At 65.2% G+C, this 26,375-nt stretch overlaps 5 protein-coding genes across 12 annotated transcripts; 4 read left to right on the forward strand and 1 right to left on the reverse strand.

The window, feature by feature from the left end:
• The first annotated feature begins 302 nt into the window (after positions 1-302).
• LRG1 (leucine rich alpha-2-glycoprotein 1) lies at positions 303-2,656 on the forward strand. The gene is made up of 2 exons (XM_075038060.1): positions 303-386; positions 564-2,656. The coding sequence occupies exon 2, from the start codon at positions 573-575 to the stop codon at positions 1,578-1,580; it is 1,008 nt and encodes a 335-aa protein (XP_074894161.1). The 5' UTR covers positions 303-386; positions 564-572; the 3' UTR covers positions 1,581-2,656.
• Positions 2,657-2,979: 323 nt separating this feature from the next.
• Positions 2,980-6,781, forward strand: LOC142035702 (perilipin-3-like). 2 transcript variants are annotated; one of them, XM_075038050.1, is made up of 8 exons: positions 2,980-3,075; positions 3,963-4,021; positions 4,101-4,296; positions 4,582-4,664; positions 4,759-4,990; positions 5,562-5,755; positions 5,845-5,958; positions 6,039-6,781. In XM_075038050.1, exons 2-8 carry the CDS (start codon positions 3,974-3,976, stop codon positions 6,489-6,491), a joined length of 1,320 nt encoding a protein of 439 aa, XP_074894151.1. In that variant the 5' UTR covers positions 2,980-3,075; positions 3,963-3,973; the 3' UTR covers positions 6,492-6,781. The 2 variants fall into 2 exon arrangements, with proteins under 2 accessions (XP_074894151.1, XP_074894152.1); XM_075038051.1 differs by having other exon boundaries at positions 2,981-3,075; positions 6,069-6,781.
• Positions 6,782-7,669: 888 nt separating this feature from the next.
• LOC142035703 (perilipin-3-like) lies at positions 7,670-10,723 on the forward strand. The gene is made up of 8 exons (XM_075038052.1): positions 7,670-7,727; positions 7,985-8,045; positions 8,452-8,647; positions 8,936-9,018; positions 9,113-9,410; positions 9,557-9,747; positions 9,838-9,960; positions 10,050-10,723. Exons 2-8 carry the CDS (start codon positions 7,992-7,994, stop codon positions 10,392-10,394), a joined length of 1,290 nt encoding a protein of 429 aa, XP_074894153.1. The 5' UTR covers positions 7,670-7,727; positions 7,985-7,991; the 3' UTR covers positions 10,395-10,723.
• A 1,031-nt stretch (positions 10,724-11,754) lies between these two features.
• LOC142035391 (perilipin-3-like) lies at positions 11,755-12,715 on the forward strand. 3 transcript variants are annotated; one of them, XM_075037473.1, is made up of 3 exons: positions 11,755-11,834; positions 11,939-12,107; positions 12,225-12,715. In XM_075037473.1, exon 3 carries the CDS (start codon positions 12,234-12,236, stop codon positions 12,687-12,689), a length of 456 nt encoding a protein of 151 aa, XP_074893574.1. In that variant the 5' UTR covers positions 11,755-11,834; positions 11,939-12,107; positions 12,225-12,233; the 3' UTR covers positions 12,690-12,715. The 3 variants fall into 3 exon arrangements, with proteins under 3 accessions (XP_074893574.1, XP_074893572.1, XP_074893573.1); XM_075037471.1 differs by having other exon boundaries at positions 11,768-11,834; positions 11,942-12,107; XM_075037472.1 differs by lacking the exon at positions 11,755-11,834 and having other exon boundaries at positions 11,931-12,107.
• Positions 12,716-13,303: 588 nt separating this feature from the next.
• On the reverse strand, positions 13,304-25,162 carry HDGFL2 (HDGF like 2). Of its 5 annotated transcripts, none has more exons than XM_075038047.1 (16): positions 25,020-25,162; positions 22,042-22,118; positions 21,820-21,958; positions 19,750-19,929; positions 19,205-19,321; positions 18,965-19,036; positions 18,581-18,728; positions 18,283-18,358; positions 17,898-18,183; positions 17,099-17,187; positions 16,500-16,570; positions 16,040-16,110; positions 15,708-15,809; positions 15,397-15,610; positions 14,504-14,627; positions 13,304-14,281 (listed from the first exon to the last, which is right to left on the reverse strand). In XM_075038047.1, exons 1-16 carry the CDS (start codon positions 25,089-25,091, stop codon positions 14,185-14,187), a joined length of 1,935 nt encoding a protein of 644 aa, XP_074894148.1. In that variant the 5' UTR covers positions 25,092-25,162; the 3' UTR covers positions 13,304-14,184. The 5 variants fall into 5 exon arrangements, with proteins under 5 accessions (XP_074894148.1, XP_074894146.1, XP_074894145.1 ...); XM_075038045.1 differs by having other exon boundaries at positions 13,304-14,278; positions 17,099-17,193; XM_075038044.1 differs by having other exon boundaries at positions 17,099-17,193.
• Between the last annotated feature and the right edge of the window lie 1,213 nt (positions 25,163-26,375).

The raw sequence follows: 26,375 nt of genomic DNA on the forward strand, positions 1-26,375 counted from the left end.
GGCAGCGGGTGCCACGCGGGGTCCCACCGCCCCCGTGATGTGCCGTGCCTCAGTTTCCCCCATGCGGGTGTACCAGCACCATGTGCTGCCCGTGGTGTGGTGGGTGCCGGGGTGCCATAAAGTCCCCGAGAGGGGTGAGGGTGGAAGGGGGGGGGGGGTGAGTGTCACTACCGTGTCCCTCGAGAGCCGTGGGGTGCAATGGGGATACGGGGACACCAGCACCCTGATCCTCCCCCGGATGCCAGCGCCCTGTGAGCTGGCAGCGAAAGCGGCGATTTCCCAACCGGCACGTGAGGCCGAGCCACCAACCCCCCCCCCCCCCGTGGGTGACAGCCACCGAGGGAGACAGGACGGTCCCCGAGGAGCCTCGCCGGCCGGTTGGGAAGGTGAGGGCAGGGCTGGGGGGCTCCGAGTGGGACCAGGGAAAGGGGGGGGACACATGGGGGGGTCAGGGCATCTGCCTGCCTGCAGCCACGGCCTGCCCACGCCGGGGGGGGGGGGAGAAAAACCGGCAGCGGGAGGGCTTGCACAACCCTCGAGTGCCGACGGCCGCCCGCTCGCAGCCCAGCGCCATGATGCCACCGGGCCGGATCCTGCCACCGCTGCTGCTGGCGCTGCTACCGCTCGGCCTCGCCGTGCCGTGCTCCCCCCGACCCAACGTCACCCGTTTCGTCTGCACGGAGCCCACCCTGAGCACCTTCCCCGCCGGGCTGCCCCCCACCACGCTGGCCGTCTCGGTGGAGTTCACGGCGCTGGCCGTCCTCCTCCCCGCCGCCCTGGCCGGGCTGCCCCAACTGCAGGAGCTCCATCTTTCCTCCAACCGCCTCGCCACCCTCCCCGAAGCCCTCCTGCGCCCCGTGCCCACCCTGCGCGTCCTCGACCTGACGGATAACCTCCTCGCCGATCTCCCCGCCGGCATCTTCGCCGGCACCGGCGCCCTCCAGCACTTGGTGCTGCGGGGGAACCGGTTGCAGGAGTTGCGACCCGCCTGGTTCCGGCACCTTCCCCAGCTCCAGTGGCTCGACCTGGCTGCCAACGCCTTGGCGGAGGTGCCACCGGAGGTTTTCCGCCCTCTGCGTTCCCTCCGTAGCCTGGATCTCTCCCGCAACCGGCTGGCATCCCTGGCGCCGGACGCGCTGGCCGGGCTGCGGGCGCTGGAGCGGCTGGACCTGGAGGGGAACCGGTTGGGCACGCTGCCGCCCGCCGCCTTCGCGCCCGCGCCCGCCCTTCGCCTCCTCTTCCTCCAGGATAACGAGCTGCGGGAGCTGCCCGCCGGCATCTTCGTCCCCCTGCGTCATCTTCGTGTCCTCGACCTGGCGCGTAACCGGCTGCGGACGCTGGAGCTGCCCCCCCGACCCCCCGGCTCCGCGTTGGACCTCGACATCTCGGGCAACCCCTGGGTCTGCGAGTGCCCGCTGCTGGCGCTGCTGCGGCGGGCGGCCCCGCGGCTCACCGCCACCCGCGACACCCTCTGCGCCAGCCCCGCGCCCCACCGGGGACGGGAGGTGGCCGCCGTCAGCCGGGTTGGGGACGCGGGCTGTGAGCCCAAGGGGGACGGGCGACGCCTGGCAGACCCCTAGGCGAGGGGCTTGGCGTCACCGGAGTCACCTCCCTCCCTGCCACTCTGTCCCCAGCTGAGATGAGCTCTCCTGGGGAAACTGAGGCAGGGAGGCAGGGGCGCAGCTGTCCCCATCCCGACGGCCCCCGTCCCCATCCCGTGATGCCCATCCCAGTGGCCCCCAGCCCCTTCCCACTCGGCTCAGGCTGTCCCACGTCCCCGTCACCGTCCCGCCTGGCACCCGTCCCTGTCCCCACCGCTGTCCCACGTCCCCGTCACCGTCCCGCCTGGCACCCGTCCCTGTCCCCACCCCACAAGAGCACATTAAACACGGTCACTTGGTGCCACCGCACACTTTCTCCTGTGTCCTGTCCCATGAAGTCCCCAGGGATAAGGCAGCGATGGGCACCGTGTCACCCACCCGTGCCCATCGCACATCCGCTGTGTCCCCTGCCCGTTCCCAGCCTGCTGCCCCACGGGGCCACCCCCTGGGATTGCCCACCACCCTCTGGTGTTGCTCACCCCCTGGGTGACACTGCTGTCCCCCGGCCTGAGCACCCGCAGGGACTGGGGGAGGCTGGGACCTCTGCTTGGCTTGGGGACATCTGGCTTGGGGACACTTGGTGGTGGAGATGCTTGGCACGGTGACATCTAGTGTTGGGTCACTTGGCATGGGGACGCTTGGCATGGGGAGGTTTGGGCTGGGGACACTTGATGTGGGGTCACTTGGTGTGGGGACACGTGGCATGGGGACGCTTGGCATGGGGAGGTTTGGGCTGGGGACACCTGACGTGGGGTCACTTGGTGTGGGGACACTTGGCATGGGGACGCTTGGCAAGGGGACAGCTGGTGTGGGGACACGTATCAAGGGGATACTCGGTATGGAGATGTTTGGCATGGGGACACTTGGCGTGGGGGCATCTGGCGTGGGGTCACTTGGCGTGGGGACACCTGGGGTGGGGACGCTGGCCATGGAGATGCTTGGCATGGGGGGGACACTCGGTGCGGGGGACACACGGCAAGGGGACACTTGGCATGGGGAGGTTTGGGCTGGGGACACCTGACGTGGGGTCACTTGGTGTGGGGACACGTGGCGAGGGGACACCGTGGGGGGGGACACACGACGGGACACTTGGCACGGGGCGGTGGCTGGGGGCCCCCTGGCCGCCCACCCGGGACGGGGTTCCCGAGGTGTCCCCGGGGGGGGGGGAAATTGGGACGTTGCGGAGCCTCCGGGGCAGGATCGGGCCCCCCCCAGCCCCGTCGCGATCCCACGTGGGAGCCCCCACGTGGCGGCCCCCCCCACACCCCCCAAAGCCCGCCCCACCCCCTCGGGCCCGCCCCTCCTCCTAATTGGTGGCGACGCTGCCCTCCCCTTCGTTGATTGGTTCCCGCCGCCAACTATGAATCCGGCTCTGGGCGGGGACAGGGGATCGCGACCGGGGATCGCGATCGCGACCGGGGATCGCGATCACGACCGGGGGTCGCGACAGACCCCCCCCCCACGGCCCCCTCCCGTAAGTGCGGTAGTTGGAGGGTGGAAAACCGGCCCGGGGGGGGGGGGTCCGGGGGTTCCCCGGGGGGGTCCGGGGGGTCTCGGGGGGATCCGGGGGTTCACGGGGGGACCCGGGGGTTCCCCGGGGGGGGGCGGCTTCACGCAGGACAGCAGAGAATGAGGGGGGGTCCCCCAGGTGTCCCCTGCCTGTCCCCCCTCCGGGATGGGTGCCCCCGGAGCACCCCAGGGACCCCAAAGGGACCTGCCCCCCCCCCCCAGGACTTGCCCCCCCCCCGGGGTGCACAGGGCCAGGCCGGGGGGGGGGGGCAGCAGGGCAGGGACACTGCCGTGTCCCCCGTGGGACCCAGGGTGCAGCCATGTGGCAGTGGGACCCCCCAAAGGGCAAAGACCCTGCGGGGGGGGGGGAGGTACTGGGGGGGGGGGGGCTGGCGGCTGCTCCCTGCGGTGGGTCCTGGGGCTGCCCCGGCCGAGGGGACAGTGACCGGTGGCACGTCCTCACCGCAGCCTTGCGAAAGGCGAATCTGGCCCGGCTTCCGGCTGAATCACCCAAAAACCCTTCCCGGCCCCAAACGTGGATAGGGGGACCCAAGAGGGGATGGGGGGACCCAAACCCACCGCATGCCAGCAGGGCAGGAGGCCAGTCTCATCCCCAAACCCCTTCCAGACCCCCCATGACATCCCCTTGAAGAGCTCGGAGGCTTCCGGCTGCCTCCCACTCATGTCATGAGTTGATGGGTCTCAGCCCTCCGAGGAGTAGGGGTTCTGGAGGGGCGTGCTGGGGGGCTTGGCCCCACCAAGTGCTGCTTTCCTCGGCATGGTGAGGGGCGGCCGTGGGGCTCAGCCACCCCGGGGGTCCACCACCCCGTGATCTTTCTCTTCCCGCTGCAGCCGCTGCTGCCATGTCGGCCGAAAACTCCGTGCCGGCAGAGGATGGGCAGGAGATGAAGGTAGGGGTGCAAGGAGGGTGGTGGTGGGGGGTCTACGGGCATCGCTGGGGTCCCGGCTCACCGCCATCCCCCCCGGCAGAGCGTGGTGAGGCGGGTGGCCAGCCTGGCCCTGGTGAGCTGTGCCTGCGGTGCCGTCTCCACGGCGTACGCCTCCACCAAGGAGAGCCACCCCTACGTCAAGTCCGTCTGCGACGTCGCCGAAAAGGGGGTGAAGACGCTGACGGCGGCGGCGGTCAGCGGGGCCCAGCCCATCCTCACCAAGCTGGAGCCGCAGAGTGAGTGGGGCTGGGGGGGGGACGGGCAGCACCCCATGGGTTTTGGGGTGCCCGAAAACTGGCCCCAGCAGAGCTCTCGTGAGGCGGCAGGGTAGGGAAAAGCTGTTTTCTCATCTTCAGTTTTCACCACCAATAAACACACTTGCAAAGGGCTGGAGAGGTTGGGGGGGAAGCTGGGGGTGGGGGGCAGCACCCCATGAGTTTTGGGGTACCCTAAAAACTGGCCCTAGCAGAGTTCTTGCAAGGCAGCAGGATATTAAAACCCGTCGATTTTCACGTCTCCAGTTTCCACCGCCAACGAATACGCCTGCAAAGGGCTGGATAAGCTGGAGGAGAAGCTGCCCATCCTGCAGCAGCCCCCGGAGAAGGTAACGTCTCCCCTGGGGGACACGGAACGGGGTGGGGGGGGCCAGCGCTGGGCGAGGTGCTGGGACAAGGCGTCCCTCTGCTGTCCCCTCCCAGGTGGTGGCAGGGACCAGGGAGCTGGTGTCGTCCACCGTGAGCGGCGCGGTGGGCCTGGCCCGCGGCGCGGTGCAGGGCGGCGTGGAGAGGACGCGCTCGGCGCTGGGCACCGGCGTCAGCACCGTGGTGGACTCCCGCGTGGGCCGGCTGCTGGCCACGGGGGTGGACACGGTACTGGGAAAATCGGAGGAGCTGGTGGAACGATACTTGCCTGGGACGGACGAAGAGCTGGGTGAGCGTTGACTGCGCCGCGCTGGAAACCATCTCCCAAATTTAGGGGTGCCCGGCACCCCAACCCCATTGCTCAGCACCGCCCCGGCACCGCTTGCACCCGCTGCCCCTGTTTAGCCCCCCGCGGTGGTGCCTGGGCAGCTCTGCCGTGCCAGGGCAGCGCCGAGCCCCACACGGTGCCCGCGGCCACCGTGACACCGCGCGGGGGACGGTCCCCACTCGGTGGGAACCCAAAGCCGGGGAACGTGACGCGGCGGTGGGTGAACTCTCACCTGGAAACCAGAAAGCAAATATAGCCCCGCTCCGCCCGCACTGGGTATTTATAGCTCGGCACGGGGTAGTGGTGGGCAGAACTGGCCCCGTGTCACGACAGAGGTGACCGGAGAGGCCACCTGGCTTTTTGGTGACTCCTCCACATGACCCGGTGGCCAACCATCCCGTGGGTGGGCACCCCTGTGTCCCTGTGACGGGGCGTGGAGCTTGGGGGTTTCATCCCAACGCCGGCGGCGGGATGCTCCGGTGCCCGGCACGGGATGGTCCGGCCACGCGGTTCTCACCCCCTGGTCCCGCAGCGGCAACGGCGGCGGCAGGCGCGGAGGCGGCCACGCCGGAGCGGCAGAGGCGGTGGCAGAGCTACTTCGTCCGCGTGGGCTCGCTCTCGGCCAAGCTGCGGCACCGAGCCCTGCGGCGCTCGCTGGGTGAGCTGCAGCGGGCACGGCACAGCGCCCAACAGGTCCTGGCCCAGCTGCACCACATCATCGAGCTGGTAAGGATGTGGCGGGCACCGTGCCAGCCCCGTGCCAGGCCGGCACCCCCCCACCTGGTGTTCTCCCACCCCGCTGTCCCTTCCTCTAGATCGAGCACGGGCGGCAGGGAATGGACGGGTCCCTCTACGGTGCCCGCCAGCATCTCCGCCGCATGTGGCTGGAGTGGAGCCACCAGGACGCCGTGCCCACGGAGGAGAGCGAGGTACGGGGTGGGGGTACCACGGAGGACACCGAAATACGGGGTTCCGAGGGGGGCCGGGCAGGAGGACCATCGTACCCCAGGGTCGCCGCTGCCCGCTGGCTGCCTTGCAGGTTGAGGCGCGGACGCTGACCGTGCTGCGTGGGCTCCTGCGCCAGCTCCACGCCGCCTGCACCCGCCTGGCCGCCGGCGCCTGGGGTTTACCCAGCAGCATGCAGGAGACGGTGGGACACGTCCGGCACGGCGTGGAGGGCGTGCAGGCTTCTCTCTCCCACGCTCACTCTTTCCACGACCTGTCGGGTTTGGTGCTGGCGCAGAGCCGGGAGACGGTGTTGCGGGCGCAACTGAGCATCGACGAGCTGCTGGAGTACGTGGGGCAGCACGCGCCCCTGCCGTGGCTGGTGGGACCCTTCGCCCCGGCGCTGGTGGAGTACCCGGAGGATGTCCCCATTGAGATGGCCAAGTGGGAGGGTTGTATCACCGTGGGGGGGACGCACCAGGTGCCCGCTCCCCCACGGCTCTGCAGCCAGCGCTGAGCCGCCGAATTTGGGGGAGCGCCCGCCCGCCCCGCGGCGGCGAACCCCATCCCCGCCGGGGACGCGGTGACGATGGACTCGGCGACCCGGCGTGGGACCACTGACGCCGCAGCCGGGGACTCGTTCGGGGAGGGAGGGGACGGTGGCACATGGAGGACGCGGCGTGTGCCCAGCCCTGTCCGTCCGGGGGTCTCCGCGGTGTCCCCGAGCAGGGGGAGCGTCGGGATTTCTTGTCTTAACGGCTTCAAAGCACTTTAACGAGGAAGAAAACAACTTTTTTGGCCTTAAAATGACTCCCAGCCTGTAGCACCGTCTGCGGCAGAGCCACCACGTCGTGCCGGCCTCGCCCGGGGGGCTCGGCAGGGGTGGCAGAACCGGGGGGCACGGGGTGATCCCACGGGGAGGGTTTCGCCGGTGGGGTGCTGGGCTGGGGAGAGCGAGGCGGGTGCCGGTGGGGTGCTGGGATGGAGGGTGCCGGCGGGGTGCCGGGGCTGCTGGACTGTGAACCGCGGCCGTGTGGCACTGGACTTCGTCCTGGTTATCACCGCCGCGGGGCTGGGCCCGGAGTATCCCCGACACTGCGGGCGCAGCGGGGTGCCACTGGGTCCCCCGGAATTCTCCGTCTTCCTGCCACCGGCACCCACTGGGACCAGCCTGACCTTCTCCACTGGGCAAGTTGGGGGGCACGGGGGAACACTGGGAGCCCCGTGCTGGGGGATCCCCCCCGAGGGGAGGGGGGGATTTTGGGGGGGGGTCAGTGCCTGCTCTGTCCCGGGTGGGGTCGGTACAGCCCGATCTCGGGGGGAATCTGGTCCCGGGTGGGGGGGGGTCCCTCTTCCGGGGCGGGTCGGTGCAGCCCCATCCTGGTGGGAATCTGGTCCCGGGGGGGTTTCCCTGTCCCGGGGGGGATCGGTACAGCCCGATCCCGGTGGGAATCTGCTCCGGGGGGGGTTTCCCTGTCCCGGGTGGGATCGGTACAGCCCGATCCCGGTGGGAATCTGGTCCCGGGTGGGGGGTTCCCTGTCCCAGGGGGGTCGGCGCAGCCCGGCCCGGGGAGGGGGGGGCGGTCCCGGTGCCGGTCCCGGTGCCCCCAGCGGGTCGGTGCTCCCGGACCGCCCCGGGCCGGCCCCGGCTGGGCGGGACCCGGTCACATGCGCTCGGGGCCGGGCTCCGGGGCTATATAAAGGCCGGTGGGGAGGGAAGGGGCGAGCCCGAGGCTTGGTTTGGCTTCCGGAGGTGAGAACACGGTCCCGGTCCCGGTCCCGGTCCCGGTCCCGGTCCCGGTCCCGGTCCCGGTCCCGGTCCCGGTCCCGGTCCCGGTCCCGGTCCCGGTCCCGGTCCCGGTCCCGGTCCCGGTGGCTTTCTGGGACCCCCCCTGTCCTTTGGGGGCTCTAAATGGGTGAGGGATGTCCTGGGGGGGGGGGTAATTTGGGGGTTTCCCCATCCTGGGGGGGGTCTGACCGCACTCCCGGTCTGTGTTCCCCCCCCCCCAGTCCCACCATGGCCACCAGTGAGCCCGGGGCGGCCCAGCCCAAGGCGGAGGAGCAGCAGCAGGTCAGTGGGGGTAAGGGGGGAGTTGGGGGGGGGGTGTCTCCAGGGGGTCCCTCCTTGGGGCCAGGGCTTTGGGTGACCCTACCCTTGGGTGGGCTTGGAGAGGCCTCGGAGTACCCCAAAGTCATCCTTGGGGACACACGGTGGCCCCCATCCCCTGTGAGATTTGGGGCTCCATCACCTGCCCCCCCCACACACACACACGTGTGGTCCCCTGGGACTCTCCGTCCTCCTGCCACTGGGACCCACTGGGACCAGTCTGACCTTCTCCACCGGGCAATTTGGGAGGGAACGGGGAACACAGGGAGCCCTGCGCTGGGGGATCCCTGTCCCGGGGGGTTCAGTGTGGGTGTAGCCAGGGTGGGGAGGGGGGACCCACACACTCATCCGGACCCCTTGGCACCCCCAGAGCATCGGGACGCGGGTGGCCAACCTGCCCCTGGTGAGCTCTGCCTACGGCATGGTCTCCACGGCGTACGCCTCCACCAAGGAGAGCCACCCCTACGTCAAGTCCGTCTGCGACGTCGCCGAAAAGGGGGTGAAGACGCTGACGGCGGCGGCGGTCAGCGGGGCCCAGCCCATCCTCACCAAGCTGGAGCCGCAGAGTGAGTGGGGCTGGGGGGGGGGGGACGGGCAGCACCCCATGGGTTTTGGGGTGCCCGAAAACTGGCCCCAGCAGAGCTCTCGTGAGGCGGCAGGGTAGGGAAAAGCTGTTTTCTCATCTTCAGTTTTCACCACCAATAAACACACCTGCAAAGGGCTGGAGAGGCTGGGGGGGAAGCTGGGGGTGGGGGCCAGCACCCCGTGAGTTTTGGGGTACCCTAAAAACTGGCCCTAGCAGAGTTCTTGCAAGGCAGCAGGATATTAAAACCCGTCGATTTTCACGTCTCCAGTTTCCACCGCCAACGAATACGCCTGCAAAGGGCTGGATAAGCTGGAGGAGAAGCTGCCCATCCTGCAGCAGCCCCCGGAGAAGGTAGTAGGGTGGGATGGGGCGGGCAAACACGCTCAAGGTGTGTCATCCCCCCCCCAGCGCTGCTTAACAGAGGGTTGCGTGTCCCCCAACTCAGCTCATCTCGGACACCAAGCAGCTTGTGACCTCCACGGTGACCGGGGCCAAGGACGTCCTGACCAGCACCGTGGCTGGGGCCAAGGACGCGGTGACCAGCCGGGTGACGGGTGTGATGGACATGACCAAAGGAGCCGTGCAGGGCAGCGTGGAGCTGACCAAGTCGGCGGTGAGCAGTGGCGTCAGCACCGTCATGGGCTCGACCGTGGGCCAGATGGTGGTGAGCGGGATGGGCTCTATGCTGGAGAAGTCGGAGGAGCTGGTGGACCATTACTTGCCCATGACGGATGAGGAGCTGGGTAAGGAGCTGGTCACAACCCCCTGGAGATGTGTCATGGGCTTAGGGGTCCCCTTGGAGAGGGGTGGGTAGAGCCTGGGCAGAGCGATGTTGGCTCTACACGGGGTTGGTAGCCGTGGGGCCACTTCAGCAGCTCCTCTCCCACAGCCAAACTGGCCACGGCCGTGGAGGGCTTCGAAACGGAGCAGCAGAAGCAGCAGCAGAGCTACTTTGTGCGCCTGGGCTCCCTCTCGACCAAGCTGCGGCACCGGGCCCTCCAGCACTCGCTGGGCAAGCTGCAGAGCGCCCGCCGCAGCAGCCAGGACGTGCTGGCCCAGCTCCAGCGCACCCTCGACCTGGTAGGACCCATCCCTGTGTACATTCCCCCCCATATACCACCCTGGGGTTGCAGAAAACCCCCACACACCAGGCTCTGCCTTTTCTCCCAGGTGGAGCACCTCAAGCAGGGCATGGACCAGAGGCTGCAGGGAGGGCAGGAGAAGCTGCAGCAGATGTGGCTGGAGTGGAGCAAGAAGCAACCGGGTGGTGGCAAAGACCTGGTGCCACCAGAGGTAGGTTAAGGGCAGGGGGACCCTGGGTTGAGCCAGTGTGTCCCCCCCCCCGGCCCCTCACCACCCCTTTGTGTCCCCCCTCCTTGCAGCAGGTGGAGTCGGGCACCCTGGTCCTGCTGCAGGGCTTGACGCAGCAGCTCCAAAGCTCCTGCCAGCCCTTGGTGTCCAGCCTCCAGGGTCTCCCCACCAGCATCCAGGACACGGCGGGGCAGGTCCGGCAAAACGTGGAGGAGCTACGGGCGGCCCTCGCCTCCGCCGCCTCCCTCCAGGATGTGACGGGCAGCGTGCTGGCCCGAGCCCGTGCCCACGCCACCAAAGCTCGCCAGCTGATGGACGAGCTGGTGGAGCACGTGGCCCACAACACCCCCCTGACCTGGCTGGTGGGACCCTTCGCCCCCTCAGGCCAGCGCCTGGTGGACCTGGAGACAAAATAGCAGCTTCTGGGGTGGGGTGATATTAGTGTGTCCCCCGCCAAGCCTCGTTAGGAGCATCTACTAACCCCTGCCTGGCCCACCTTGCCTATAACCTTAGTGCCTGACTCTACGGGGGACCCCTCCTGCCTGCCCCATCTGCAGCTCTGTCCCTTGTCCCCCGTGCCAGGGAGGTGCAGTAACGTGCCTTGGTTCCCCCCAAGTGCCTTTCGAGGTCACCTCCAGCCCCCGGCTGGATCCCCCGTGTCCCTTTAGTCCTCGGTGCCTTCAAGCCCCTGGTCTTGTAGGGTTGGGGACGGCCCGTGAAGCAATAAACTCTGGTTAGTTTTGCACCGGACTGAGGCTTCTTTGGGGGGGTGGGGGGGATAGGGTGGGGGGGGGGGTCCCTATGGCTGCAGCCCACTTCAAGCAGGGGCTAAGTGATGATGTCATAGCTCTGCCTGACCTCACAGGGGCTGGGAGGCACTGGAGGGGGGAGCCTGGTGCTGAACCCCCAGGATGTCGGCTTCTTCCCCCTACCCCTGAGCAGAGCCCTTGGCTGAGGGTGAGTGAAGGGGGGGGTGCTGGAGGAACAGCCCCATCCCTCCCAGGCCTGAGGACCCTCATGTCCTGGGCCCTGCACCCATTTCAAGCTGAGCAAAACCCCCTGGCCTGTCCCTTGCCCTGGTGGGACCAGGGCTGGCCTGGAGCAGGATGCCCCCAGCCCAAGTTCCTGGGGGGCTCAGGCAGCAGGGTCTGGCAGTGGGGGGGGTGCAGGGTGGGACCTGCTCATCCCACTAGGAGCAATGGGCAGCACCTTGTGCCCCCCCCATCCCATGCAACGGCACCCACCTCCACCCTTCACAGCTTGCCATGAGCCGGCTGCCCACCCATCCTGCCAGCAGCCCCCCCCATGCACCCTAGAGGTGATGGGCACCGAGGCCAACTCCGACCCCATCCTGGGCGACCCCATCCTGGGCAACCCCCCCTGGGCTGCCCTGCGGGCATTGGGGCTCCATGGCACCCACCTGCACCCCAGGTGTCAGCCCTGTGCCCCCCCCCCCCCCCCCCCCCCCCCCCCCACAGTCAGAGCTGCCTGAGACCCCCGTGGATGAGGCCACCCTGCAGCCGTCCCAGTAGGTAACCCCGTCCCTGGGGGCTGTCCCCCTCCTTGGGGTCCCGCAGGTCCCTGGAGGGGCCGGTGGCAGCGTCCCAGGGGTGCATGTCTGACAGCAGCCCCCATGCCCCCCGGGGCTGCTGCAGGTTCTGCCCCGAGGGGTTCCCCCCCCCGTGGAACTGGGAGTCCCCAAGGACACCAGTTCCAGCATCCCCTCGGTTGTGGCCACCGTCCTCTGTGCCTTGCTGGGCACCACAGTGGGACGGCTCTTCCTCCACAGCACGGAGCGGGTGCTGGATACGTCCCAGCCGTGGCTGAACTGTTACCTGCCCCCGGGTGAGAGGCAGGTGGGTAAAAGACCCCGGGATGCTGCTGGGGGTCCCCGTGTCCCCCTCACCGCAGGGTGATGCTGGGGCCCAGCATCCCACGTCCACCCCTTCTTTCTCCACAGTAGACGAGGCTGCGGAAGGGCTGGATTCGGCCTCGGCAGGGATTCTCCAGCACAGCCGCCTCCTTCCCCTCGGCTCCCTCTCCGGTGACGCCAGGAGCCGAGTCGTGGGCAGCAGAAGCCCCTGGACACTCCTCACCGACTTGCCCAGCTCCGGCACATCCTCGACGTGGTGAGAGCCGCCGGTTCACAGTGCTGGGGCTTGGAAGGGGGATCCCCCACCCCAGGACACCCCCCCCCCCCCCCCCCCCCCCCCCCCCCCATACCCACGGTGCCGTTCCTCCCGCAGCTGGAAGCCATGCAGCAAAGCTCGGAGCACGACAGCCAGGAGACGCGGCTGCGCCGGAACAAGGCACAGGCAAATCCCTGCCCATCCCCTGCTTGTCCCGGCACCCAAGCAAGGCCGGCCGAGGGGTGCGGGACCCCCGCGACGTTGCCGGGGCAGGCGCTGGTGGTGGGTCGGACGCTGGCGCAGGACCTGCGGGATGCCTTGGTGCAGCTGCGGGCTCAGGTCGGGCAGCTGCCAGCCCTGCTGCAGCAGGCAGCGTGGCGAGCCCAGCGCGGCGTGGCCGAGCTCCACGGCACTTTCAGCCGGGTCGAGTCCCTCTGGGAGCTTCTGGGGACCGTGGTGGCCCGAGGACGTGATGTGGTGGCCCAGGCCTGGGAGGCACTGGTGGTGCCGTGGCTGGAGGGTATCGCCAAGGCTGCCGGCATAGCGGTACTACGCGCCGCCCCGCTGCACCCCCAAACCTAGGCGTGCCCCAAATACAACTGGCCACAGCCCCCCCGCTCCCGTACGAGGGTCTGACCCCTTGCTGCATCCTCAGTGGCACCAACATGGCTCTGCTCACGTTCATGTCCGTGTCTCGGCGTTGTTCTGTCCCCCCGGTGCTGCCATCTGCGATGACGGCAATGAGGGAATTTGGGGTGGGGGAGGACAGACAGCTTGACCTCATATCCACCTTTAAATCCCCCCTCCTGGGCAGGAGGTGACACGTCCCAGCGTCCCCATCCACCTTCCCCAGCACTGGGGTCTGGGTTGTTCCCCCCCCCCCCCCCCCGTCTCCCCAGCCTGGGGAATGGGGCTGAGCGCCGGCCCTGCACCTGGCAGCAGCATCCATCTCACCCCATCTCAACCCCCGCCTCCCGCTTCCCCGCAGTTGGGCAAGAGGCACGCGGGGCTTTTTTTGGGTTTTATTTGGGTTTTGTTTACAGAGGGCTGGAGCATGAAATCAGCCCTGGAAAAAAAAAACCCAACAAACCAAACCAAACAACTCTCCCCAGGGCAGGGTTACAGCAACAGCAGCCTCAAAGTGGGGTCAGGGCATCCTCCTCCACGGCACAAACAGGACTCAAGGACGCAGCGTCTGGTTGAGCTGGGAACATCTTTATTTTACATGTACAAAAGCTTCGGATCTTTGCAAAAGAGCAGCCAGCCAGCCAACGATGCTGCCCAGCACAAGGCAGGATGCTGCCACGGTTCAGTCCCTCCCTGGGTGAGTTAGGAGAGAATACACAATTTTTACTCTGTTTTTAACCCAAAAGCTGGTGCCCAGCCCTGCTGCCTCCCCTGGAGCAGAGGGACCTGGCTCCAGCAGCTGCCTCCATAGCCACAGAGAAGACGATGGTGGGGAAAGGGACTCTGAGCAGCAGGGAGAATCTGCCCCAGTGGCAGAGGCAGAGCCCAGCACAGGCGCTGGAAAATCAAGCAGAAAGCAGCCCAGTTTGGCTGTCCCGCTCCCCTTGCCAGGGCCCAGCTGGGACAGGGACACCCATGGGTGCCTGGTCCTGGCTCATAGGGTGGGCCAGAGCCAGAGGACAGGGGGGGACCCATGGAGGGAGGTTTCCAGTCCCAGCCCTGGGCAGGGGGATGCTCCTGCCCTCCCCTTGTCACAGTCAGCGATGCCTCAAGAAACAGACACTAGGGCTCCTTGTATTTTTCATTAAAAAACCCTTTATATTCATTTCATGGCGGTTGAAATCACAAGAAATTAGGTAGGAGGGAAAACCAAAACAAAAAAAACAACAACGAAAAAAAAACCAAAAAAAAAAAAAAGAGGGGACAAGTACAGACAACCAGCACAGCCCCCCCGCGGTCGGTGCTTTCGCAGGGCCGGGGGCACAGGACAAGACCTAGGACATCAGCTACTGTGTGACTTAGTGAAGTAACTCAAGCAGGGGACGAGGCAGAGGCCGGTCTCCCTTCGCAGCCCTTCTGCCTCCTCCTCCTCCGGGCGGGAGACGCTTCCTCAGCTCTCCTCCACGTCATCCACAGCCTCTGACTCCCCACGAGCCTTCTCCCGCTCCGGCCCAGCTCGCTCGGCCTTGGGATAGTCCTGCACGCTGCTGGGGGAAGAGCACAGGCGCGTCAGCGAGCGTCTCCCCTGCCTGTCTGCCTTCCCCTGCTTGTGGCAGTCCCTCTCCCGCACCCCAGGTTCCTTCCCAAGCTGGGAAAAGCCTGACAGAACCCACAAGACCCCCTCCTCAAATCATAAAAGAGCCTAGCTTGGATGCGCATCACATCCAGGGGAGCTCCCGAGACCCCAGCTCTGCCCTTCACGCTCTCACTTGTTGTGGGTCTCCTCGGCGGACGCCTCCGGCTCTCCGGCTCCCGGCCCTTGGCTTTTGTCCTTCTCCTCTGTGCCCTCCGCTTTTTGGGACAGGGATTCACCATTCACAGGACCCGACAAGTCTAAAGTGAAGAGAGAGGATCAGACACTCGGATCCCCATGGTGGACCTCATCAATCCCGACCCATGAGGGGCTGCGCAAGCCGAGGACCCATGGCCACAGGTTGTCCCCATCCAGGCAAGGAACATCCAGCCAAGACTGAGGGGACCCCAGGTCTGGCCTGACCCCGACAGCTACAAGAAGGGCCCCAAAGACTCCATCCCCCAAGCTCAGAGGCAGGCAGCACAGTGGATTTTCCCCATCAGCTCCTCTGGGAAGGCTCTTGCAGCATCACCAGGACGTCCCCAGGCAGGGACCCGGCTACGAGGATGGAAGATCCCAGTCACCAGCTGCCTGCGCAAGAGCCTGAGCCAGCGTCCAAGGGCGTCTCCACATTCCTCTGTCTCCCCGGTGCCTTGGACCAGCACTCAAGCTGGCAGCAAGGAGCCATCCTGGCCCAAAAATCAGCCCAGAGGCACCCACAGCCAGGGCGTAGGCGTTGAGGTTTGCCCTCTGCTCTCACTGCCACGAGCGTTCAATATTCAGTCCTTTCCCACTCTTGGCACTCCAGCAAACAAGGGACTGGAGGTGCCACGCAAGGCTGCCGATCCCCTCCACCACTGAGGCCAAGAGCCACCCCTGTTCGTGTCCCAGGTCCCCAGCGGGACGTGCCGTGTCCCCATTCATGTCCCCAGTCCCCAGCAGGATATGTCATGCCCTGAAAAGGGCCCCGGGATTGCTACATGCCCGGACAGAGCAGGGAACCGCCCCAAGACGTGCAAGGAGCATTACCAGCATTCGTCTCCTCTTCACCCTTCTCATTCCGTGTCTCCCCTCCTGACAGCTTCTCCTGGCCCTTCTCCGCCTCCCCCTTGTCCTTCTCAGGCCCGGCTTTGTTGGCTTTCTGGATCGCCTCCATCTTTGGTCCCAGGACACGCGACTTCAATCGGGTGTAGACTTCGGCAGCCTTCTCCATCACGTCCTTGTTTGCTTTATAGCGACGGATCTGCCCCAAAAAGAGAAAGGAGGAATGCCCTTAGAGCTGGGGTGGCCCAAGCAGGCTCCTTGCTCCCTCCAGGGAGGGACTCAGCCCTCTGCCCTACCTTTTTCAGCGTAGCCACCACATCGGTGTGCTTCTGAAGGATGTGAGAGGTGACCTGGAGCGTGCCCAGCTCCTCTAGTGCATTCAGACACCGCTTGATGTCCTGCAAGGATGGCACAAGATCAGAAGCTGCCTGGAAGTCTCCCTGTGGGCACCTGGGGCACCGCTGCATGCAGCACAGTCCCCTAATGCCACCCAGCATCCGGAAAGGCAAGAGGAGGCTCAGCCAGGCTGAGCACCCCCAGGTATCACAGCCGGACAAGGCTAACGTGGTGGCCAAGGACACGATGAGCAGGAACCTCCCAGGCCAGGCCAATGCTCTCGGGCGCTCACCGGGTTATCCACCTTCAGGGCAAACTTGATCTCACTGTGAAGTTTCTGAAGTTTCTCTTCGACTGTGGGCTCTGGAGCAGCAAGAGAGATAGGCCAAGGCATCAGGCCACCGGAGGAGGGCACAGCACTGCCCAGAGCCCAGGACCTCTCCCCCAGCAAGGGTTTGGTTTCCTCCTGCATCTCCAAGGTCAAACACAGCCCCAGGGGCCTCTCTGAAGAGGATGGGTTGGGGTGTGCCAAGATTGGGAGGGGATGTAAATAGGGAAGCTCACTGTCTCTGCACACCCTTTAAATACTTTCCATCACGATGCTGGGACCACAGCCGCGCTGGGAAAGACCCCAGCACAGCCACGCTGATCCCTGTAGGAAAGATCCCTCCCCCCCCCTGGGATGGGGGAACCAACCCTAGATCCCTTCTCTCCCTCTCCTCCCCTCTGTGATGGCAAGCAACGTCTCTCACCCTTTTTCTTCTCCATCCTCCTTTCGGGGATCAGGTCAGATTTCTTCCGGCCTCGTTCCACTTTCAAAGGTCTGTGGGAGGAAAAGGAAAGAGGTAAGATCGTTCAGGTGAAATCCCCTGCTCACCACTGGGCTAACAAAAAGGGTGATGACACACGCCAGCGTATCCCCCCTGCCTGCCCGACGGAGCGAGCCAGGCAGCAGAGCCCTGCCACACTCCACCCACGCTTTCACACACATCTCCCAGCTCGCAGGCAGACAGGAGCCCTGAGACAGCAGCTCCCCCATGCCCCAGCTTCTCGGGATTGCAGAAAGGCAAAGCCCCAAAGCAGTACCCCAAGGATCTTCCCCTGCGAGACAGAAAACACCAGGGAAGCTCAGCCTGGTGCCCCCCAGCACCTCCTCCAGACCCTTCAGCTCTAGGAAGCAGGAGGGGAGGTAAGAGCCCGGCCCCTCCACGGGTGCTGCTGGCCCAAGGGCAGCTCCACGGGAGCCCCATGCCCACCCCGGGGTGTCAGCCAGGGAGGGCTGGGCAGCAGCAGAGGAACGGCCCTGTCCCCAGAGGAAGAAAGCACCGACGCGGGGAGGGGAGATGCTGACTTGTTCCGTGGTTTCTCCTCTGCTCGGCCCCTCTTCTCCTTCTGATTTGGTTTCCTTGACAACTCCGAGGGCTGCTTCTTCGCCGGCTTCTTTACCTTGGAGGAGAGAACAATGCAGGCGAGAGAGGCAGAGCCCTCCCTGCTGCAGGAGGGAGACAGTGCCACGGCCACAGCTGGGCACAATCCAGCAATGCAAGCGGCCAGCACCCATCACGCCACTGCTGCGAGGCGGTTTGGGTGCAGGACCATCCCCCGCACGGGATAATAAAAGGACTCGGGTTGCAGTGCTGCTCCAAAAGTAAATATCCTCGTACTTCAAGCGGCCCACCCGGCCTGCAGTACCTGACTGCCAGACCCACGCGTCCTTCCAGACCTCAAGATCTTTGTGCTGCTTTCCTGGCTCCCCCTCCACAGGGAGGAACTCGCCAGACTAAAAGTGTGACCTTGCCTCTGACCACGGGCAGCACGGTTCTTAAGAGCCCTCTGCAACCCTTCCCTGTGCTTCAGCCGAATCCGGCTGATGCTCTCCCAGGCTCTGGGGAGGACAGCGGAGCAAATCTGATGACTGTGGTGAGAGGGAAAGCATCACAGAGACATGAGGCCCACAGCTGGATGGGGCATCCTGAGCCAGGAGAAGAGCTCCCATTTGCAAGGCATGGATGTGCCTACGGACACGGCTTCCCAGTGCTGCATGGGCCACCCCAGGGTAACGCAAGACCAAGACAGCAGGTCCCTGCTGACCTGACAGGGAGATAGTAGGCTCTCTGTTTGTCCCTAGCTCCCCACAGCTCTGCACTCACCTCTTTCTCCAGCTCCAGTTCAGAGTCCGAGGAGGATGGGGCCTTGGCCCGGCCCTTCCGGCCCTTTTTGGCCACCTCATCCTCTGCACTGCTATCCGAGTCCGAGTGCACTTCCTCGCCCTTCTCCGCTTTCTCCTTCCTCTTCTCTTTCTCCTCCTTCTCCTGCTCCCGGAGCCGGCGGATCTCTTCCTCCTGCTCCCTCTTCCTCTTCTCCTCCAGCTCCCGCCGTCGTTCTTCATCTCGCCTCTTCCACTCACTGATGCGATCCACGTCGCTATCGCTATCACTGCAAAGCACAGAGCATGCTTGGACCCCTTGTGCGGAGGGGAGGCAGGTGACCCTCCAAGCCCAGCCCCGAGGGTGATGGTGTCCCAGCTGATCTCACCTGTCGCTGCTGGAGCTGGTCGGGACACGCTCAGGCTTCGGTTTCCTACCACGGGGCTTGGGAGGGGGTTTCTCAGCTGCAAAACAACAGGGAGATGTTCAGCAGGAGCCCTAGTTGCCCCTCTGTTAAAACAGCCCCAAACTGGGGGGGCAGAGGGCTGTTCATATACGGGCTGCAAGGTGTCCACAACAACAGGAGACCCCAGAGCCTCAGGAACCCCCAACTTCACATGCTCTCCGGTCCCCTGAGGGAGCCAGCAGTGGCCCAGGGGTGGTAGAAGAAGCTTCCTCGGTGTTACCTGGCTTCCTGCCCCGTGGAGCCTTCTTCACAGACACATCCGAGTCTGAATCGGAGTTCGAGTCCGACTTGGTCATGTCCACAGTCGCGTTTCCCATTTCCGAATCCGAGTCCACTTTGGAGTCTGAGTCAGAGCCGGATTCCACTTTCTGCAGGCACAGAGCAGGGTTGGACCGGGGGGGTGGGAGTGGCTCAGCAGCGTGCCCCGCATCACAGCAGCACGGGGCCCAGCTGGGTCACTGAGGGATCGGCAAGGTCCCTCCTAGCACTGAACCTATGTCCAGCCCGTGGCAGAGCCCTGCCACCCCCTGCTCCCCCCTCCAGCAGCGCAGACCCCAGACTCCTCTCCAGCTTCCCGCTGCACTGAAGACTGGGAGTTTTTTACCTTCTTCTTCCTCCCCCCTGCCGGCATCCTCCGGGGAGCCCTGGCCACTGGCTTCTTCTCGGGAGTGAAGTCCTGGAGGAAAACAGATAGGAAGAAAAGGGGAAGAGTCTCATGATGGTTTCAGAAGCCCGACAGGTTCCCTCAAGCCACTGCTCCCCCCAGACAGCGATGCTCTTCCTCCAGCCCTTTCCCCACCACCCTGCCACCCTCCATGCAAGCATATTCCCCAAATCCTCTCACCTGGTCACTGTTTTTTTCTGACTCAGAAGACGTTTCCGAGTTCTCCTCTTCTGTCAGGGAGGGGCTGCCCTGATCCAGGTCACTGGAGGATTTCCGAGGCCGTTTTGCTACTGGCATCTGACACACGAGAAGCAAGAATGTGAGAGCAGCCCACTCCCCCTCCACCCATAACAGAAAGCCAATGCTTGGTTGCTGAGAAGGGGCTTTGCCCAACTCTTCCTGACTGGCCCTGCGAGAGCAGCCACGTGCACTCAGAAGAGCAGTGCCGTTCTTCCTGGCTGCAAACCGCACCAGGACTTGGCCATCCCACCATCTCAAAGACAACATGAGACAGCTGCGAGACCCCCAAACACACACTGAACCCCATTTCCCGCTGGAGAATCCAGAGTTGTTTTTTTCACTGCCTCCGGACATGGTGGGTTTGACATGCTACGTGGTAGAAGGCGGCTGCAGCTCAGTGGTGGACCCAATGACCATATCGATGTCCTCCTGACCAGGACATCCTCCCGCCCCCGCTGTGTGGAACTGCCTCAGCCCACACTCACTTTCATAGCCAGCGATTTTCGCTTGAGCCCGCTGTGGTCGCTGCCTCGATCCGAGTCCTCATCACTTTCCATTTTCTCCGCGGCGACTGCAGCCATGGCAGCGTCTTCCTCATCGTCACCTGCATCGCTTCCCCCCATCGGGTCATTCTCAGGAACATCGCTGTCCGAGGAGCTCGCAGGCTAAAGACAGCGGGGACGAGAGCTGTGTTATCGCCCCAAAGGGCCTGTGGCACATCAAGGGGAGAGGAGAAGGGGCACAAAAGGGTGACAAGCGATGGACGGCAGTGCTGAGCAGAGAGGTGTGCGTGCAGAGGAGCGTGGGGCAGCCTCCCATCCCAGCACAGAACCCTTAGGCATGACTCCGGACAATGTGACCAGCCCTTCAACAAGGATGCTCGGTCAACCCCCTTCTAATTCCCCTGCATCCCCTTCCCAAGGCCCCTCACGCACCAACCCAAGACCACGAGCAACACATTCCCTCTGGATCCCCCAGCTCGGCTTCTACCCACTGCTGCTGCCTCACTTCCCTCTCCTTCCCCATCCTCGCACTCTGCCAAAGACCCCCGGAGAAGCCTAGACCTGACAGCCCCTCTTGGGCGAGCGGACCCCAGCCCTCCTCTGCCCTAACGGCGCCAGACAAGCAGGGCTGGATGGCTCAGTTCAGCCTCTGCTCCGGCGCCAGGTAGCGGCCATTCTTCTCTGGTGGGCTGGCCGCCAGCCCTTGACTCGGATCAGGCCTCTTCCTTCTCAGATGGCTTCACCCCACAGCACATCGCACGCCTTCCCCAGAGGAAAGGTCCACACGAGGAGTCCAGTGTGGCAGCCACCGCTATTCCCAGTTGGGATCTCCCGTGCCCTGTACCCTCACTCACACGTAGTGGGAAGGTCTCCTGGCTTCTCACCAGCACATTGTGAGGTTCCTCGAGCAAGGACATCGCACCCAAGGGGTTTCTTAGAGCTGGGATTCTTCCAACGCTGGAGCCTTCCTGCTAGAAAGCATCTCCTTGTCCTTGACTGTTCCTGACACCTCGCTTCATTTAGGTCTCAAAACCAAGAAAGACCTCTACTTCAGTCTCTTCTTCTGCTCCTTCAGGCATTTTGGCCACAAGATGCAGTTGGTGCTGGTGAACCCTCAGCCTTGCCGGAGCCGTTGGTGTCACCTCAGTCCCTCAATCACAGTAGGCCCCTCACCAACAGGTTTCTTTCCCCTACTGGGAGTTCACGGTGGAGTCCCTGGACAAAGCAGGTGCTGCCTCCTTCACCATCACCAACCTCCCGCCCAACAAGCTGAAGTTGTTCTCCAGGTTTTCAAGCATCTCCATGGTCTCACCTTACCCTACATCTGCAGTCTTGGGTCCGACCATCTCCCACAGCTACTCAAACCACATCCTCTCTCCTGCACTGGCAGCGGCACAGCCGAGGGGGCTCATTCCCTGAGCCTGCCTACCTCCAGACCACCTTGTCCTTGTAGCTCACCTTAAAAACCTTCCTCTGCCTCTTCAGACCAACTGCCTATGAAGCTGCTTTGGACGCCTTCTTTGAAGATCGCTATACAATAAATTGTATCACACAATTATGGTTATGAAATGCTCACGCAAGCAATTGACAGCAAAGAGCCGTCTCCCGGCCTGCTCCGAAGCCCACTGAAGAAGCAGCCCAGCGGCTTTTGGCTCAGGACCTCAGAAATGGATGAAGAGGGGGACTGCCCAACAGTCCACACACAGGTCCGGGAGCCGGGGACGAGCAAGCCTGAAGTTCTCGCTCTGATAATAAAATCCTCATGGTTTTGGGCAAGCGGCACAAAGCACATCCCCGGTTCCGCCTCAAAGATGGGGCAAAGGCATCTTCCTCCAGAGGAGGAGGAGGAGAGCTGACTCCCTCAGGAAGGGAGAGGGCAGGGAAGGGAAGCTACTTCAACCCCAGGAAAGCCGATGTGCGAGCTGGAAGCGCGTAGGCACCGTAGCAATGAGAAGCAGAGAAAGGAGGAGAGCGACTCGGAGGAAAGGAGAGATGGAGGCGCCGGCAGCCCACGTCCTCGCTGCCCCCCCGCCACGCGAGGCCCGCACTCACCGGAGGGGCACTGTAACTGGCGTGAGGGTTGTTCTGGATTTCCCACAATCCCTCGTTGAAGCCTTTTCTCTTGTTTGGTTTCCCATATTTGTCTTTATATTTTTCATAAGGGAAGAGATCTTTAGGGCCCAAGAAGGCGCTGGAGAGAAACAAAGCAGAGGTGAGCCCGGAGCAGAGGCAGCGGGGCAAAAAGCCCAGAGAGGGGAGCGAGGCAGCGCTTACGTCTCGTGGGTGCCGAAGAAGAAGATGGGGTACTTGTTCGGTGGGGGTTTCACAGCGCCGTCCGCGATGTCATCGATCTGAAAGGAAACCCAAAGCAGGAGGTGGTCAGAGAGAGCGGCTTGAGCACATCCTCTGCGAGGCACATCAGCCCCGGCTAGCAGCGTCGGCCTCCGGCACCCGCACCCGCTTGGAGGCAAGCATGGCAAGAAAGCACCCGGACGGGGACCTTGCAACACACAAGAGTCCCGCTGCGGCGTCAGGGCCCGGCGGGATCTCTAGAAGAGTAACAGAAGGGATCCGGCACAGATGCTCTACGGCTAGAGCTCGGCGTGAGGTCGTCTCTCCACCGCTGGGCTCAACGCCCAGGGAAACACGGGCCTTGTGCTACTCCCCAGAGATCCATCGCACAAGCCGCCTCGGGGGGGGACGCCCGAGGGAAGCCCCCTCCAGCCCAGGGTGGGGGGCGATTGCTCCAACAGGGCGGCCTGAGGGTCCTTCCTGGCTGGAGACCGGCCGCAGGAAAAGCCCCGCTGCCAGCGGGACGCGTGGGCCACCCCGTCTTCTTCCCACGCGCCGGCTCCAGCGCCCGTCTGTCTGCTCCATGTGGTCTGGGCTGCGGGCAGAGCCGCAGGCGGGAGCCTCGGGGTGCGCAGGGGCTGCCCCACGTGCTGGGGAGGTCTTCGGGGCAGAGGGCAGCCTTCCCCAAAAGAGCAAGCGAGCTAAAGCAGGAGGGGCTGCAGATGCCGGCAGCGCGAGGGCTCTCCTGGAAGGACCGAGTCCTCTCAGCGCCAGGTCAGCCACGACAGCACGGGGATGGCAGGGATGGCATCCTAGATCTCACGGCGTGGTGCAGCCAAGCATCGTCGTCTCCGGCACCCTGAGCCTCCCCGGTACCTGCCGGCCCCAATCCCACACGGTTTCCACCTGCCAGTCTCTTCCCATCGGACACATTCAGCGGATGAACCTGCCTCACCCTCAGCTGCCGTCGGGGACCACCGCAGACCCCCGTCCGAGCCCCCGAGCCACCTCACGCTCCCCCGGTGAGCACGTCCTACACCGGGCCCCGCTCTGCCCGCTCCTCCAGGCGCCACCACGGCACAACGCTGTCACCCGGCCGGTGGGACCAGTCGTCCCCCACCACGCACGCTCCCTCGCCCCATCCGCGCCCCCCAAACCGCACCAGCACCCTCCGATCCTGCACCTCGCAAGCACTCAGCAGCAGCCCCCCCCCCCCATCACGTCCAGGCACTGTCCCCCTCATCCCCAACAAGGGACAGAGCCCCAGACCCCAGCTCTGTCCCCCCCCCCGGCAAGAGGGTGGGTGACATCCAGGCAGGGAGCTGAGAAGGGGAATGGGGGTCTCTGGAGGGGCAGGGGTCTGCTGGGCAGTGGGAGGATGAGGATGGAGGGTGAAGGGCAGGGCTCTTCTAGGATGCTGCAGCAAGGGGTGGGCTGTGGGGGGCACCCCTATGGGGTTGGGGTGCCTGGATCGCCAGGGTCCCGGCGTGCAGCAGGGGATGGGGGCGTCTGTGGGGAGGGGGGAGGCAGGGGTCACCCCAGTAGGAGAGAGAGTCCCCAGGGCAGGGGTCCTGGTGGGTGAAGCAGGGCTGAGGCCCTGTGCAGTTACCCCAAGGGGGTCTCCTCTGGGTGCAGGTCAAAAGGGAGAGCTCAAGGTGCCATTGGGACAGGAGGGGGGGTCCCAGGTCCTCCTGCATGGGGTTGTGAAACACCCTCCTGGTGAGGGGTCCCCCAGGTCTCCCCCATCCCTTACCAGGTACAGGCACCAGTGTGGGACCCCCCACCTCTCCCTTGGTGGAGGTGCCAGTATGGGACCCCCCAGCTTGGTGCTGAGTCCCCTCCCAGTACAGGTGCCAGTGTGGGACCCCAATTCCAGTCCCGGACCCCCATCTCAATCTGGGTTTCTTCATCCTGGTGCAGGTGCCAATATGGCAACCCCCTCCTGGGATCAAACTCCAGTTCCAGTATGGGTGCTGGTGTGGGAACCCCCCCATCCCAGTGCAGGGCCCCATCCTGGTACTGGGCTCTCATCCCGGCATGGGTACCCACAGGGGATCTCTGTGCCAGTACTGAGCCCTCATCCCAGTATGGCTGCCATCACGGGGTCCCCCATTCCGGTACACGACACCCCATTCCCGAACTGGATCCCCATCCCAGCATGGGTGCTGGAATAGGACCTCCCATCCCAGTATGGGACACCCCGTCCTAGTACCGGGTCCTCATCCCAGTACAGGTACCAGCACGAGAGCTCCCATCCCAGTACAGGATGTCCCATCCCAGTACCTGTGCTGGGACGGGACTCCCCATCCCAGTATGGGTGCTGGGACGGGACTCCCCATCCCAGTATGGGTGCTGGGACGGGACTCCCCATCCCAGTATGGGTGCTGGGACGGGACTCCCCATCCCAGTACAGGTGATGGGATGGGACTCCCCATCCCAGTACAGGTGATGGGACGGGACTCCCCATCCCAGGACGGGTGCTGGGACAGGACTCCCTATCCCAGTACCGGCTCCACATCCCAGGACAGATACCGATATGGGTCCGCCATCCCAGTATGGGACACCCCACTGCCGGTACCGGGTCCCCATCCCGGAATGGATGCCGTTATGGCATCTCCATCTCGGTATGGGTGCTGGTACAAGTCCCTCACGCCGTTACCGGGCCCCTATCCCGGTACGGGACATCCCATTACCGGTACGGGGCCCCCATCCCGGTACGGGACATCCCATTACCGGTACCGGGCCCCCATCCCGCTACGGGTACCGTTATGGCATCTCCATCCCGGTACAGGCCCCCCTACCCCGGGACAGGAGCCGGTACGTGTCCCCATCCCGGTACCGGCTCTCCCATCCCGGTACCGGCCCCCCATCCCGGTACCGGCCTCATATCCCGGTACGGGATCTTGCGGCCCGGTTCGCTCCCCCCCCCCTCCCGCGCCGGCGCGGTGCCGCGGTCTCACCCGGGCCGGCCAGTGCGGGTACCCCTTCATCTTGGCGAAGACGAGGTCTCCGGGCTTGAAGCTGTGCGGCATGGCGGCCGCGGGGCGGGGCGGCGGCGGCGGAGGCCCAGGCCGCGGGCAGAACCGGGCAGCGGGGGGGGGGTGACGGGGGGAGGGGGTACGGCCCGGCCCGCAGGATGTCCCGCCTCCGCCCGCGGCGCCGACTTGCGTTGGCTCGGCGCCGCGTCGCTCCCGCCGCCTCGTCCAATAGGAGAGAGGCGAAGGCACGGCGGGATAACGGGATTGGGCCGCGCCGCCAGAGGCGCCGAAGAGGGGGGCGCTGAGGGGCGTGGCCAGAGGGGGGCGGGGGAAGGGGGGGCCGGGGCTGGGGGTGGGGCCGGGGCGGGAGGGGGGGGGTGCGTGGGACGGGGCTGGGGGGGGACAAAGCTGTGGGGTGGGGGTCAGGGCTATGGGGAGGGGGACAGGGCTATAGGGTGCATAGCTATGGGGAGGGGGCTATGGGGTGTGGGTCAGGGCTATGGGGAGAGGGCTTTAGGGTGGGGGACAGCTATGGGGAGGGGGCTGTGGGGTGGGGGACAGGGCTATAGGGTGTGGGTCAGGGCTATGGGGAGAGGGCTTTAGGGTGGGGGACAGGGCTTTAGGGTGGGGGACAGCTATGGGGAGGGGGCTGTGGGGTGGGGGACAGGGCTATGGGGTGTGTGTCAGGGCTATGGGGAGAGGGCTTTAGGGTGGGGGACAGCTATGGGGAGGGGGCTGTGGGGTGGGGGACAGGGCTATAGGGTGTGGGTCAGGGCTATGGGGAGAGGGCTATAGGGTGGGGGACAGCTATGGGGAGGGGGCTGTGGGGTGGGGGACAGGGCTATTAGGGTGTGTTCATGGCTACAGGGTGTGGGTCAGGGCTATAGGGTGTGCTCATGGCTATAGGGTGTGGGTCAGGGCTATGGGGAGAGGGCTATAGGGTGGGGGACAGCTATGGGGAGGGGGCTGTGGGGTGGGGGACAGGGCTATTAGGGTGTGTTCATGGCTACAGGGTGTGGGTCAGGGCTATAGGGTGTGCTCATGGCTATAGGGTGTGGGTCAGGGCTATAGGGTGTGGATCGGGGCTGTGGGGTGGGGGCCAGGGGCTGGCCCAGGCTGAGTAGCCAGGTTAGCGCCTGCAGGGACAGGGAGGACAGGGCTGGGGCCTGCGGGGGACACGGGGGACTTTGGCGGGGAGGGGGGGTTTGCACCCCAGGGTGAGCTCTGACCCTGCCCCATCCACCGCCCCAGCCTTGGCCCCCCAGCCTGGGGACACAGCGGCCGAATCCCTGCCGGAGTTGGCCGGTGCCGGGGTGTGGGGGGGCCGAGGGGTCTTCC

This window comes from Buteo buteo, chromosome 10 (genome assembly GCF_964188355.1).
Source record: "Buteo buteo chromosome 10, bButBut1.hap1.1, whole genome shotgun sequence".
Lineage (NCBI taxonomy): Eukaryota > Metazoa > Chordata > Aves > Accipitriformes > Accipitridae > Buteo > Buteo buteo.

Excerpts from the sequence above, each read along its gene's own strand:
- LOC142035702 (XM_075038050.1), top strand. The coding sequence starts at position 3,974 with ATGTCGGCCGAAAACTCCGTGCCGGCAGAGGATGGGCAGGAGATGAAG. Across the intron at positions 5,756-5,844 it reads TGCACCACATCATCGAGCTG|ATCGAGCACGGGCGGCAGGG; the intron begins GTAAGGATGTGG and ends CCCTTCCTCTAG. Across the intron at positions 5,959-6,038 it reads TGCCCACGGAGGAGAGCGAG|GGTCGCCGCTGCCCGCTGGC; the intron begins GTACGGGGTGGG and ends ATCGTACCCCAG.
- HDGFL2 (XM_075038044.1), bottom strand. The coding sequence starts at position 25,091 with ATGCCGCACAGCTTCAAGCCCGGAGACCTCGTCTTCGCCAAGATGAAG. Across the intron at positions 18,359-18,580 it reads TCCACGGGGCAGGAAGCCAG|CTGAGAAACCCCCTCCCAAG; the intron begins GTAACACCGAGG and ends GTTGTTTTGCAG. Across the intron at positions 16,571-17,098 it reads GAGGAGAAACCACGGAACAA|ACCTTTGAAAGTGGAACGAG; the intron begins GTCAGCATCTCC and ends TTCCTCCCACAG.
- LOC142035703 (XM_075038052.1), top strand. The coding sequence starts at position 7,992 with ATGGCCACCAGTGAGCCCGGGGCGGCCCAGCCCAAGGCGGAGGAGCAG. Across the intron at positions 8,648-8,935 it reads CACCAAGCTGGAGCCGCAGA|TTTCCACCGCCAACGAATAC; the intron begins GTGAGTGGGGCT and ends TCACGTCTCCAG. Across the intron at positions 9,019-9,112 it reads TGCAGCAGCCCCCGGAGAAG|CTCATCTCGGACACCAAGCA; the intron begins GTAGTAGGGTGG and ends CCCCCAACTCAG.
- LRG1 (XM_075038060.1), top strand. The coding sequence starts at position 573 with ATGATGCCACCGGGCCGGATCCTGCCACCGCTGCTGCTGGCGCTGCTA.
- LOC142035391 (XM_075037473.1), top strand. The coding sequence starts at position 12,234 with ATGCAGCAAAGCTCGGAGCACGACAGCCAGGAGACGCGGCTGCGCCGG.